The sequence below is a fragment of the Chiloscyllium plagiosum genome, chromosome 4 (genome assembly GCF_004010195.1).
Source record: "Chiloscyllium plagiosum isolate BGI_BamShark_2017 chromosome 4, ASM401019v2, whole genome shotgun sequence".
Taxonomy (NCBI): domain Eukaryota; kingdom Metazoa; phylum Chordata; class Chondrichthyes; order Orectolobiformes; family Hemiscylliidae; genus Chiloscyllium; species Chiloscyllium plagiosum.
This window is the reverse complement of record NC_057713.1, coordinates 63218822-63232746: the sequence shown is the minus strand read 5'-3', so window position 1 is coordinate 63232746 and position 13925 is coordinate 63218822. Positions and strand designations below refer to the sequence as shown.

The 13925-nt window shown below is 37.9% G+C and overlaps 1 protein-coding gene across 2 annotated transcripts in view; it reads left to right on the top strand.

The window, feature by feature from the left end:
* LOC122549088 (peroxidasin homolog) overlaps nt 1-13925 on the top strand; it is a 573433-nt gene that overhangs the window by 324839 nt on the left and 234669 nt on the right. For both annotated transcript variants that reach the window (XM_043688313.1, XM_043688312.1), the window contains exon 7: nt 643-812. In XM_043688313.1, the coding sequence (XP_043544248.1) occupies nt 643-812 (170 nt within the window). The remainder of the gene's footprint in view (nt 1-642; nt 813-13925) is intronic.

Here is a 13925-nt window from a genome sequence, read left to right as displayed (position 1 = left end):
ACTCTATTGACGAGGTTTTTCCCATGAACTGCTCTACATTTGCTAACTGTAAACTGACCTCGGTCCCTGGATAAGGAAAGGCGGGTATGGAAGTTGAAGTGTTACTCTTAATTGGTGTATAATGGCCCCAATTGGAAATGCACGTATGGAATCAGATGAGCTGAAGATTGGATTTGGCTGTGTTAGCACAATGACAATTTGCTTGAGTACTCTGATTGTCCTGAAAATGTGTTGCTGGAAAAGCGCAGCAGGTCAGACAGCATCCAAGGAGCAGGCGAATCGACATTTCGGGCATGAGCCCTTCTTCAGGCTCATGCCCGAAACGTCGATTCTCCTGCTCCTTGGATGCTGCCTGACCTGCTGCGCTTTTCCAGCAACACATTTTCAGCTCTGATCTCCAGCATCTGCAGTCCTCACTTTCCCCTACTCTGATTGTCCACCTTGTGCAAGAAAGATGACTTTGATTGATACCATAATTAGTGGTCTGCATGGGCCCTTTGAAGACTAGGAAGAAGAGGGACAATATTGTTTTAAAGTTAAAAAAACACAATTCAGTGCTAATTGCACACTGGTTATGTTACAGAATAGCTTGTAGGTAAAGAGAAGTCCCCTAATTCTGTCCTTGTGTTTATATGATTGCAGTCGCTTGGATTCTAATGGCCTCGTGTGTGATTGTCAGCTGATGTGGCTGGGAGAATTACTGAAGAACTATGCCCAAAGCAGCAACACGCAAGCAGCTGCAACATGCGAGTATCCTAGGGAATTACAGGGCAGATCAGTTGCCTCAGTAACAACAGAAGAGTTTAACTGTGGTAAGTTTTATTAGCAGTACAGATGATCTCGATTACAATGATATATTACATCTTTTATTGGCTACAAATGACACACACAATAGAGAAAATGAACAAAAAAAATTCATTAAATGCATGGAAGTTTTAAAAAATATTTTGCATGTCTATCGTATTCATTTGTACTTAGTGGACAATTTTAGTTTTTTGCATTGCTTCATCATTTCGATGGCAACATTTCAATTCGTTCAAAAGTGACTCTCATACAGCAAGTAAATCTTCATCTCAGTTAAACGGAAATACAGAAAAATCTTTTTCTCATATTAATAGGCAAACACTTGTCTTTGTACAATGTTCTTTTATATATTATTTTAAGTTGATAATACCTATGTTAACAAAGGTTGGTATTGTGTTCTTTGTTTTATTGAGCAATGCATCTTATGAAGGAGAAAGAAACTTCATGCACAAACGAATACTCAGTTTGGGCACTGCTAGCATCCAAACAAAGCTGAAAAACCTAAAGTACAGTCATGTGGTGAGAATTAATGTCATTAAGACCAAGATAACATTTGGTGTCAAAATTTGGTGTCAAAATTTAAGTCAGTGGAATTAGGAGCAAGCTGATTGAATCAGACCTAACACAAAGGAAGATGTTTTTGGTTATTGGAGACCAATCATCTCTGACCCAGGACATCTTTGTAAAGTTTCTTAAGTTCAACCACATTCAACTTCTTCATGAATCACCTTCCCTCCATAATAAGGTCAGAAATGTGTATATTTGCTGATGATTTTTGAATATTCAGTAAAACTCACAATTCCTCAAACATGCCAGTAATCCATTTGCAAAAACAGTAAGACCTGGACAACATTCAGGTTTGGGTTGATAAGTGGCAGGTAGCAGGCCCCTACAATAAATGAATTTGCCATTGAATGGGATTTCCATTGTTGAATGTCCACTATCCTGATTGAACGCAGTTCCGATACTTGAGAAGCTTGACTTTATCCTGAACAAGGCAGCCTCTTTAATCAGTTCCTTTACACTATTGATACATAGTGGAAGCAATATGTACCATCTCCAAGGTGCATTGCAGCTTGCTCACCCTCTTTTGTCAGCACCTTCCAAACCTGTGACCTCTCTTACCTGGAATGACAAGTATAATATCAATGGGAACAATATCACTCCAACTTTCTCTACAAGCCACACACAAACCTGACATCATACTTTATCACTGCTCCTACCTTGCCACTAAATCAAAATCTTGGAACTCCTTTTGTGATAGAACTGTGGACATACATACACCAGGTGACAGCAATAGTTCAAGCTGACTCGCCACAATCATCTGAAAGGCTGGTTGATGCATGATTAACAAACATTTAACTGTTTGACACTTGCTCATACAAAGTGGTCAGAGTTTGAAATTCTATTTTGTAAGTGCCAATTGATACTATAACAGTGAGCAATTTTAAACCTAATGTTAAAAATCATACAACACCAGGTTATAGTCCAACAGGTTTGTTTGGAAGCACTAACTTTCGGACCACTGTTCCTTCATCAGGTAACAATGGAGCAGGATCATAAGACACAGCATTTATAGCAAAAGATTACAGTGTCATGCAATTGAAATGATATGTTGAACAAACCTAGATTGCTGTTAAGTCTTTCATCTTTTAGAATGGGTATCATTGAGCTTGACTATTAAATGACCCATTTCTGAGAATAGGTCAAATGAACATCTTGTGGCATTAAAGTTGAAATGTTAAAATTTTCAAAGCTGAGTTGCAGTTTTGAATGGCATGTTGATATAATATTTATGTTTAAGTACTCAAGCAGCCATATTCATTATAATATATTGAAACAAACTTCCTTCTTAGAAGTGTGTGTGGTGAATTATTTCAAAATATTTAGACAATGTGGTTCTTTATTTAGAATATAAGTGACTTTAACTGATTCTATCTTTGAAGAGGGGTGATGTAAACGTGCACAAAAATACCTCACAGCTGTTAATTTTTAACAGGAAACACAAATTACTTTTAACCAAAAATGGCAGTTTGCACTACAAGCATATGAAGACTACATGAACTGGCAGACTATTAGACAAGTTGCAGCCAAACCAGAGCCACAATTAAACAAAAAAAAACCTGAAAACACAGGTCAGGGCAATATCCATGGAGAGAAAGCAGGCTAATGTTTCAAATCTAGATGATCATGCTGCCTGACCCACTGTGTTCTCCAGCTTTTTTTTTGTTTTCAGTTCAGATTCCAGCATCTGCATTAATTTGCTCCTCCAATTAAACAAAGTCTTTTAGATTATCTGGTCAATAACAGAAACTCCTGTTTATATGTCAGCCAGAGCCCCCGATTGGATCAGATTAACAGCCCCAATCAAGGAACTCATAGTCTGTGAGATCCACTTGGCTGACCTCATGACAAATCATTGCAGGATATTCAACCTTTTTGTCTCTTAAGATGTTGTCCAATTATCTTAACATAATATGGCAAATGGTTCGTACACAAAACCTTCACAGTGTAATCTACTAAAATAATCAGTTCAATAAATTATGGCCTATTTTTGCTTGGAATCTAAAGGCATTTTGTGACACAATGGAACACAATTTGATTTCACTATTTTGTTTGAATTTGATCTTGTTTTTAGGGGAAGCAAAACTCTGTTGAAATGAATGAAAATAGATTTTAATTTGCTTAACATTAATTTGCTCCATCACTGGTATCTATACTGTCAGCTGCCTCAGCCATAAACTCTGCAGTTCCTTATGTCTTCTGTAACTGGTGCTTCTCTGTCTCTGTTTTGTCCTAAAATGTTCCTTAGGATCAGTTTAAATGATCACATATTGGTTATCTATCCACATCTATACCTGTGCAACAAAGGTGTCAGATTTTGTTTTATAGTGCTCCTGTGAAGCACTTTGGATTTTATTCTGTTTAAGGCATATTTTTCAACTTACAATTTGGTTTGTTTTCCAAAATTTAAATCATTCAGTCAGAAGCTGAAAAGCTAGTTGGAACTGATATTTTTTGGTCCTTAACATTTATGGAAAACAAGATACCTAATTGTAAGGTGTGTGTGTTTTCTTAACAGATTCATTTTCATTGAACTTGTCATTCCCTTACAAAGTAATGTCTTTGTGTTGAATGTAAAGTTTGCTGATCCATATAGGTTAAACTAATTCTGTTTTGTAAGCCTGATATGTGGAATTGTACTAAACTAGACTCCTTATACTGAAGTAATCTCCTCTTAACATTACTAAACTACTGTCCTTTCTCCAGCTGGTTTTATACATCCAGCCTTAGCCAGGATGTCTGCAATCAGGCAACTGCCCAAATGAAACCCAAAAGTTTTTATTTTCAAGCTATGAGTGTTTCCTCGGGACCACTTTAATGTCATATGAGTTTGGCAGGAAAACACCTTAGAGTTTGAAAGGCAAACCATCCAGGTTATCTTCTATCTGAAAGCCTGAAGCGATGCTATGTTTAATTTATTTGTTTGTAAACTCTGCTAATATAAACAAAACCCAATTAATTTATAGGAGTTCTCTCTCAAACTGTGTTCTAAAATAAATCACCATGGCTGCAGAAATACTTACTAGTTAATCAGTAATCTCCTTCAGACTCAGTTAATACATATGCCAATAGTTCAAAATTCAAAAATTGAAAATAAATGATATTAAACCAGATATTAATCACACACCTCACATCACAATATAAACCAGGATGCTAAAGATCTGATGAAAACTACTTTGGTCAGTGCAGACAAGTTGTCTTTATCTTAAAATTGGTTAGTGCTAGAAATGTTGCTCAAATTTTCACAATAGATGTAAGAGACATTGGAAATTATGATAATGAATTTTTTTTGCCTGTATTTGTAAATTACCTTCTCTGTTTGGAACTGAGCAAAAATGATTTGAAAGTTTCCTCCTGTGAGCACTTAAACTGTGCTACATTGAAAGTCATTATGTTCAGGAGTGGGGGTAGAGCAGATTTGTACTTAGTGGGTTGTTTAAGTGAGTGATATGATTTCTTGCATATTGACCCATACTGCTTTCCTGTCTGTGCTTTGCTGTCCTAATCACAGAGGAACTTAATATTTTGTGTGTTTTATCTCTGTATATTTGTGTCAGGCTATATATGTTAAATCTGAATTCCCTTTCTATTGTATGCATAGTTACTAATTTAATAAATTATATGTTTTACATTTATTCGTGCAGCATGACTGTTTTGGCAAGGCTGATAGTTATTACCCATCTTTCATCTCCCTGAGGCGATTGTGGTGAGCTTTCTGATTGAACTGCTGTTAGTGGTTGAATAAAATGGACTCATTTGCTGGGTTGACTCAAAGGGCGATTAAGGGTCAATTGTATTTGAGTTGGCCTAAAGTCAAATACATGCCAAACTGGGGTAAGGATAAGTGATCTCCTTCCTATAGGACAGTAGTGAATCAGTGAAGATTATGGTCACTTGTACTGACACAAGTTTCTTATTTCTGGATATTTGAAACAGAATTCAAATTCTCCCACTGCATTGTTGGATTATAACTCTTTTTTTTGTTATTAGTTTAGTTCTTTCATTAGTAGGATATTAACAAAATCCATATTCTGTTGTTATTAGTTTTAGTGGTTAATTAACATGATTATTAAGGTATTTTTGTTCTAGAGTTATTAGTCAGATAATAACACAAACCACTGTGGCACTATTTTCACAAATGGTGCTTTTCTTCATGGGGAAAAAGGATATTGCCTCCATTATTAACATCATTTAGTGACGTGCATTGCCTCGGTGAATGGGATTACCATTTGGACTGTTGGAGTTCACTGCATTTTTGTCAAGCGTCACTGTTTCAACATTGTTTATGGGTAATTCTCTGAGCAATTTTCACAAAGTAGTTTCCCTTATTGCAAGGTCCTAGTTGCTATTTGAGCATTCCATTGCCCTGCACATCATGTTCATAGAATTACCTACAGTAAGGAAAGGCCATTCGGCCCACCAAGTCCACACTGACCCTACAAAGGGCATCCCATCCAGATGCACACCTCTACCCTAACCCTATATTTCCTGTGGCTAATCCACATAGCCATCCCATCCCTGGATACTATAGGCAATTTGGCATGGACAATCCACCTAACCTGCACATCTTTGGACTATGGGAAGAAATCAGAGCACCCATGGGAAACCCACATTCGATACAGGGAAAATGTGCAAATTCCACATATACAGTCACCTGAGGCTAGAATTGAATTGCAGTCCCTAGCACTGACACTGAGACATTGTGCCGTCCATGTACTTTTTGTACTCATGCTCATTTTAAGATAGATTTGCTGCCATTATCATGTTTCAGGGTAGTTACCAGTGTGGTAGAGAGAAACCATGTGCTAATCTCATGAGAAGAGGCTCCATCTTAACCAAATGTAGTTTATTCCATGATAACAGCTATTTGCAAGTTACATTGACCAACGGTGTGTCACAAGGATCTGTGCTTGGTTCACTGCTTCTTGTCATTCATATGAACGATTTGGATGTGAACATAGGAGGTATGATTAGTAAGTTTGCACATGATACCTCAGAGTACAACGGGACCTTGATCAAGTGGGCCAATTGGCTGAGGGGTGGCAGATGGAATTTAATTTAGATAAATGTGAGATGTTGCATGAAAGGCAAATCAGGGCAGGACTTAAACAATTAATGGTGAGGTCCAGGGGAGTGTTGCTGAGCAAAGAGACCTTGGAGTGCAGTTCCATAGTTTCTTGAAAATGGAGTTGCAGGTAGATAGGATAGTGAAGGCGGCATTTGGAATGCCTGCCTTCATTTGTCAGTGCATTGAGTACAGGAGTTGGGAGGTCATGTTGCGGCTGTACAGGACATTGGTTAGGCCACTTTTGGAATACTGCATGCAATTCTAGTCTCCCTGCTATGGGAAAGATGTAATGAGACTTGGAAGGATTTAAAGAAGACTTACAAGAATGTTGCTGGGGTTAGAGGATTTGAGCTATAAGGAGAGACTGAATAGGCTGGGGCTATTTTCCCTGGAGCATCGGAGGCTGAGGAGTGACCTTATAGATGGTTTACAAAATCATGAGGGACATGGATAGGATAAGTAGACAAGGTCCTTTCCCTGGGGTAGGGGAGTCCAAAACTAGAGGACATAGGTTTAAGGTGAAAGGGGAAAGATTTAAAAGGTACCTAATGGTGGTGCTTGTATGGACCAAGCTGCCAGACAATGTGGTGGAGGCTGGAACAGTTGCAACATTTAAAAGACATCTGGATGGCTTTATGAATGGGTATGTTTAGAGGGATATAGGCCAAATGCTGGCAAATGGGACAATATTAATTTAGGGTATCTGGTTGGCATGGATGAGTTGAACTGAAGGGTCTGTTTCTGTGCTGTACAACTCTATGACTCTGTGACTCTAATAGACATCAATTACAGAGACTGAGGAAGTCCCAGATAGTTGGCCTTTGAGATTCCAAGATGTTCTCCCACCAAATTCATGTGACATTAAGGCACTCTTCAGCATTAATCTCTTCCAGACCCTTCCACACACATATAGCATTAATTAGCCATGCTTTCAGCAGTTATCAAGTACAGCCAATTGCACAAGGGAAGTAAATGCAATCAAATTGATTTTTGATTATAATAGTATTAGATTCCAAGAAATGCCTATTTAACCTGGGGTTACCATGGGAGTGAAAAGCTAAGAAACATAGGATAAGTAGAAAACTAATTTTATATCATTCTGTGTTTATGTCTGGTAGTTCAAAACGCTGTAAGAATTTGTGTGGAAAAAGTAAGATTATCTTTGAATGGAACAGTTTATTTTAGCTTCCAGGTTTTCGCCATATCTTTGGTGAAGCAGGTCTCTGAGAATAAAGCAAAATCTGTGTTACCGTTGTGTAATGCGGTTGGAAAAGATGGAGGGCTGAAGACAGAAAGGCCAAGTTTTTTGTTGATTTCATAAGGACCATAGCTGAAATTTCAGTGCTGCCAGAATCAATCAGGTTGGTTAAAAGGATTGGAGAAGGAAGTCCCAAGCAGTTCCATGCCATCAAGACTGTTGTGACCTAATTCTTTTCAGTGGTAATTGGGGACTTCAGATGGCATACTGTTGAATGACTCAAAGGCTGAAATAATCAGCTACAAAGTGAGAAATCCTATAAAATAGAAGAAAGACTGAGATTGCAAGTAAAGCTACATTTGTGCTTGTAATTACTATAGTTGTTGTTTCAACTATTTAACGGTAAAAATACCTTTTTGTTTGAAGTATTTTTCACGTAATTAATACATGGCTTGTTGCAGTCAGAGTTTAAATAAGTAAAATCTTGCCCATCAGCTTTCTTTCCATTAGCTTTATGACAGTTCATTTCTTTTAACACTTCTCCGTTTCTTTGCGGATGATAACACGGGCAAGTCTAATAAAACTTGAATATCATTAACCTTTAGGTTTTAACTTTGAATAGTTGATACATATAAGTTACATGCAGTTTATTTAAATAAAACTGTATGAATAAGCTTGATAATTTTGGAACATGTGGAAGTTTTTATGGTTATTTAAAATATTAATCTTAAAATTCCAGTAAGTTGTACTTGGTCTTGTATAAAAAAAGCCTTTTAGGCAAAAAATGGCCATAAGATAAGAAAATAGAATTTTGCAGCAAGTTTGAAAGTGATGTTGTTCAAGTAAATAAAACTGTGTAGCTGTGAGATGCAAATTTCAATGGTAGACTGGAAAACTACGTTAAAATTGCATTTTAGTGGTGAACAGCACATAGCTAACATTTAAAGAATGAATATATATTTACAACAAAAGTCCATTCCTTTAATGAACAAAAAAACTGCAAGTTTTCCAATTATGACCAGTAAAGACAATCAAGGATTACATTAGGCCAATTAAAGAGGCATGTAAATTTGCCACAAAAGTAATCTCAAGGTTTGTGAAGATTTTAGAATTTGGAAAAGTAGAAACAAGAAAAATATTAAGAAAAAAAATGTGGGAGTAAATTAGGAAGAAACAAAAAAGGTTTGCAAAAGGTTCTATATGTATGTGAAAAGGAAAATATTAGCAAAAGAGGGGCAGCATGGTGGCTCAGTGGTTGACACTGCTACCTCATATGGACTCAGATTGGATTCCAGCCTCAGCCAACTGTCTGTGTGGAGTTTGTTCATTCACCCCATGTCTGCGTGGGTTTCCTCCGGGTGCTCCGGTTTCCTCCCACAATCTGACAATGTGCAGGTTAGATGAATTGGCCATACTAAATTGCCCATTGTATTCAGGCATGTGTGGGTTAGGTGCATTAAGTCAGGGGAAATATCAAGTAATAGGGTAGGGTAATGGTTCTAAGTGGGATACCTTTTGGAGGGTTGGTGTGGACTTGTTGGGCCAAATGGCCTGTTTCCATATTGTAGAGATTCTATGACTCAATGAAAAACAAATATGCATCCATTGTAAGTGAGTTAGGAGAATTTATAAACAGGAATAAGGAACTGATAGAGAAGCTAAACAAATACCTGTTGTCCGTCTTCACAGAGAAAGATACTAAAATCTTCCCAGGAATAATCAAGAATTAAAGGTGAAATGGTAGTATATTAATGTGTTTTTCAAAGTATTAGAACAGTTAAATGGACTTAAAGTAGATAAATCCCCTGCACTTGATGATATACATCCTAGCGTTAAAGAAGTTGGCTGGGGAATTAATCAATGCATTGATGGGCATCTTTTGAATTTTTGGAAATATTCCTGAAAATTAGAAAATGACAAATATAACCGTAAGATAGGAGGGAAAGAAATAAAATGAAGTATTACAGATCTATTCACCTCATTTAATTTAATCTGTTTTATTGTTATTGTCATGTACCAAGATACGGTGAAAAATGTTGTTTTACATGCCATCCAGACAAATCATATCTGACATAAGTACAACAGGGTAATAGAACAGAAATGCAGAATATGTTGCTATAGCTGCAGAGAAGGTGCAGAGAAAGAAGAACTCTCTGAAATGAGCGCTCATAATTCAGGTAACAGTGGAAAAGAAGCTGTTCTTAAATTTGTCACAAAAATCTTATTTTTGGCACAAGAAATAACAATAATAGTGGTAAATGATAGTAGGATTGGACAGATTCAATATATATTTTATGAAATGGAAATCATATATTACAAATTTGTTAGACTTTTTTTAGGGATGTAACCAGCAAAATAGCACCACGGGAATTAGTAGTCTAGTTAGATTTTCAGATAACATTTAAAAGATCCCAAAGAAGAGGTTAGTAAACAAAATTAGAGTACATGCTGCTTGTACCCCAGATATTCACAAACTATATCATTGATATGGATAAGGAAACTAAATGAAATATTTCCAAGTTTGTAGATGATACAAAACTGTGTGGATTGTGAGTTGTGAGGAGGAAACAAAGAGGGAATTTGGAAAGACAAATTGAGTGGGCATAAAATTGGTCATGAAATACAATCTGGAGAAATGTGATGTTATCAACTTTTGTAGGGAAAGCAGAAATACAGAACATTTTTAAAGTGGTGACAATCTGGGAAGTATTGACTTTGTTCACGCGTGTTGGAAAATTAGCATGCAGGTACAATAAACAATTAAGAATGTAAAAATAGTATGTTGGCCTTCATTACAAGAGGACTTAAGTGGAATAAAAGTGTCTTGTTACAGTTATACAGAGCATTGGTGAGACTAGATCTGGAGTATAGTGGCAGATTTGATCTCCTTAGTCAAGAAAAAATATACTTGTCATTGAGGGAGACACCAAAGATTCACCAAATTAATTCCTCGGTTGGAGGGATAGTGCAACGAAAAAGTTTGAACTGATTTAGCGTTTATCCTTATATTTTTTGCAGGGTAGATTCATGGAGCTGATGGTGATGGTTGTTAGAATCAGGCAATAAAATTCCAGACTAAGAAGTAGGTCACTTAAGGACTGAGATAAGGTGGAATTTCTTTACTCTGTGGGTGATGAATCTTTGCAATTCTTTCACCCAAGAGGACTGTTTAGGCTTAGTTATTGAGATTGTTGGAGTCTGAAAGTTTGCTGCTATATTAAAATCATCAAGGGAATTGGGGATGATGTGGGAAAGGGGTGTTGTAGTTGAAGATCAACCTGGGCCTAGTTAGATAGTAGGGCATGATTGAATGGCTTGCTCCAGCATTATGTTCTTATTGTATGTCTTGGTTGGATAACTCTGTTGATAGCCTCAAATTATTTAGATTCTGGAAGTATCAGCTTGAAACAGTTGATAGTAATCTTGGCTCTGAACCAGAGATAACAGGTCATGTGGGAGTGTTGTATTTAAACAAGTAGCAGCTTTGAAATCAGTGTTAAAATAAGTTTGCTGCAGTCATCCAAACCAAAAGTGAATTTAGCTGAGAGGTCAAATACAACATTAACTGAGCAAGTGCTAAATCTTTCTCATCATGGGCCAAGTGAATTTATCTCCCAAGAGTTCATTTTATGCCTACAACCAGTTGCCTATCCAGAATTGGAAACTGACCAGCACACGGGCGGATGTGAAATCTTGAACAGTGGCAAATTGACGACTAAAGTTTCTCAACTAACAGATCAGTTGTTGGATGGGAGTTTTGGGAGCAGTTTCCAATCAACAAATTGTATGTGGTATTGAGTCTGGGATAGCGAGAACTCCCTGTGGGAGTGAAAAGAGCAATTCTGCTTTTGTCACACCAACAAGAAAGAAAAACATTCAATTCCTATGTTCCTCAATTCTATATATCTTGATCAGACCTCCTCCTCAGCTTTCTCTGCTCGAAGGAAAATGACCCCAGCTTATCTAGTCTCTGTTGTGGTTCTGTTCGCCGAGCTGGGAATTTGTGTTGCAGATGTTTCGTCCCCTGTCTAGGTGATATCCTCAGTGCTTGGGAGCCTCCTGTGATCTTTCCTCCAGCATTTGTAGTGGTTTGAATCTGCCGCTTCCGGTTGTCAGTTCCAGCTGTCCGTTGCAGTGGTCGGTATATTGGGTCCAGGTCGATGTGCTTATTGATTGAATCTGCGGATGAGTGCCATGCCTTTAGGAATTCCCTGGCTCTTCTCTGTTTGGCTTGTCCTATAATAGTAGTGTTGTCCCAGTCGAATTCATGTTGCTTGTCATCTGCGTGTGTGGCTACTAGGGATAGCTGGTCATGTCATTTCGTGGCTAGTTGGTGTTCATGGATGCGGATCTATATCTATATCTTCTTAAGTCTCTCTTCCTCTCTCTTTACTAAACTAGCAGTTTTCATGCCCTCTGTAAACTTAGTGATCAAACATCCTGCATTCATATCTAGATCATGAATGTATCCTATAAATAGCAAGGGACCCATTACCAAACCTTACTGTACGCCACCGGACACAGACTTCCAGTCACAAAAACAATACTCAACCATCACCCTCTGCCTCCTGGCACAAAGCCAGTTTTGAATCTAATTTTTCTAAATTGTCATGGATTTATGGGCTCTTCCCACTTGATAGTCTTCCATTGTACACCTTGTCAAATGGCTTCCTAAAGTCCACGTGGATTATAACCACTGCACTATTCTTATAAACACACTAGGGAATACCTTGAAAAGCTCAATCACACATCTAGAGCATAATATTGACTTGACAAAACCATACTGACTATCTTTGATTAATACTTGCCTCTCCAAATGGAGATTAATTCTGCCCTTCAGAGTTTTTTCCAAAAGTTGCCCTACTACTGATTTTAGACTCACTTGCCTGTAAATTCCTCATTTATGCCTATCACTCTTCTTGAATAAGAAATACCTCATTATCAATCCTCCAGTCATCTAATAATTCTGTGTTCGGGGAGGATTTCAAGATTGATGTTAGGGCCCCTACAATCACCTCCCTTGTTCCAACAGCAGCCTGGCTTAGATCTCATCAAAGCCTGGGGACCTCTCCAAATCAAAGCCTATTAAAACTGCTAATACCTCTTCCCTTCAACTAATAATCAGAGTCCAGTTGCCAGTAATCAGCACTTTCCTCTCATGAAACATAAATATTGGTTGTCCCCTTGTTTTGGCATTCTTGCTGAGGAGAAAAATGACAAGGAGAAAAATGTTGTTTTCTCAGCAATACTCAAGATACCCTCATTTTTACCAGTGCCCAAATCCTTAACACTTGAATAAATGGTTTTCCTAATTTAACAGTATCTTATATTTTAACAAATCAACCCTGTTCCACTTAATTGGAAACCGTTTAAATCCTTTGAGCTGCATTTAGTAACTGTGTCACTGGCTATTCACCAGATTAAAAAAGAGGTGGCCCAACAAGATTAAGTTTCAATTCTGTCTGCCATTCATAAGGGTTCCCAGACCTTTATGGATGAAATCCGCCTTTAAGACCTGCTAGCTAATAAAAGTGCTGGCAGCTCTTCAATTCCAACAACAGCAATGGGAGTGAATGTCACTACTGGGACTGTAGGGTTCTCATGCAGTGCTGGAGCCTGAAGTTGAGGTAAGTGGAGTGAGTTCACTCAGACCAATTAGATAAACCCTGCTGATAGAATGGAGTCAATGTGAAATGCAAGGAGGCTCTTACAGCAGTGGTGCTCATCACTGAAATGGCCACTCAAGGGCATCAATTGTTCCGGGCCTTCCATATCCCTGTCCGAATCTGGAAGGGGCATTTTGTTCATCACACTGCATCCTTCCCAATTGCATTAATTCCCACCCACCTCCCAAGTGCTCCTGGAGTTGGGGGCATTTTTTTCTGTTATTTATCTGCTGATGGCAAATGACAGTGAAGTACTTTGAGATGCATAGGAAGTGTAATCCCTCATTCCCACAGCTAAAATGCTCACAATTGTCTAATCTGAATATCATACCAGTTAAGCACAACCCCAATTCTTTGATCATCAAGAGTCCTTCATCTCACCTTCCCATCTTCCCTGTGTCACTGCATATCAGGTTTGATTACACTAAAGATGGCATGAATAATAATGGTTTCATACAGACACTGTCATAGAGTAATAGAGATGTACAGCATGGAAACAGACCCTTCGGTCCAACTCATCCATGCCGACCAACACAATCTAGTCCCACCTGCCAGCACCTGGCCCATATCCCTCCAAACACTTCCAATTCATATACCCATCCAAATGCTTTTAAATGTTGCAATT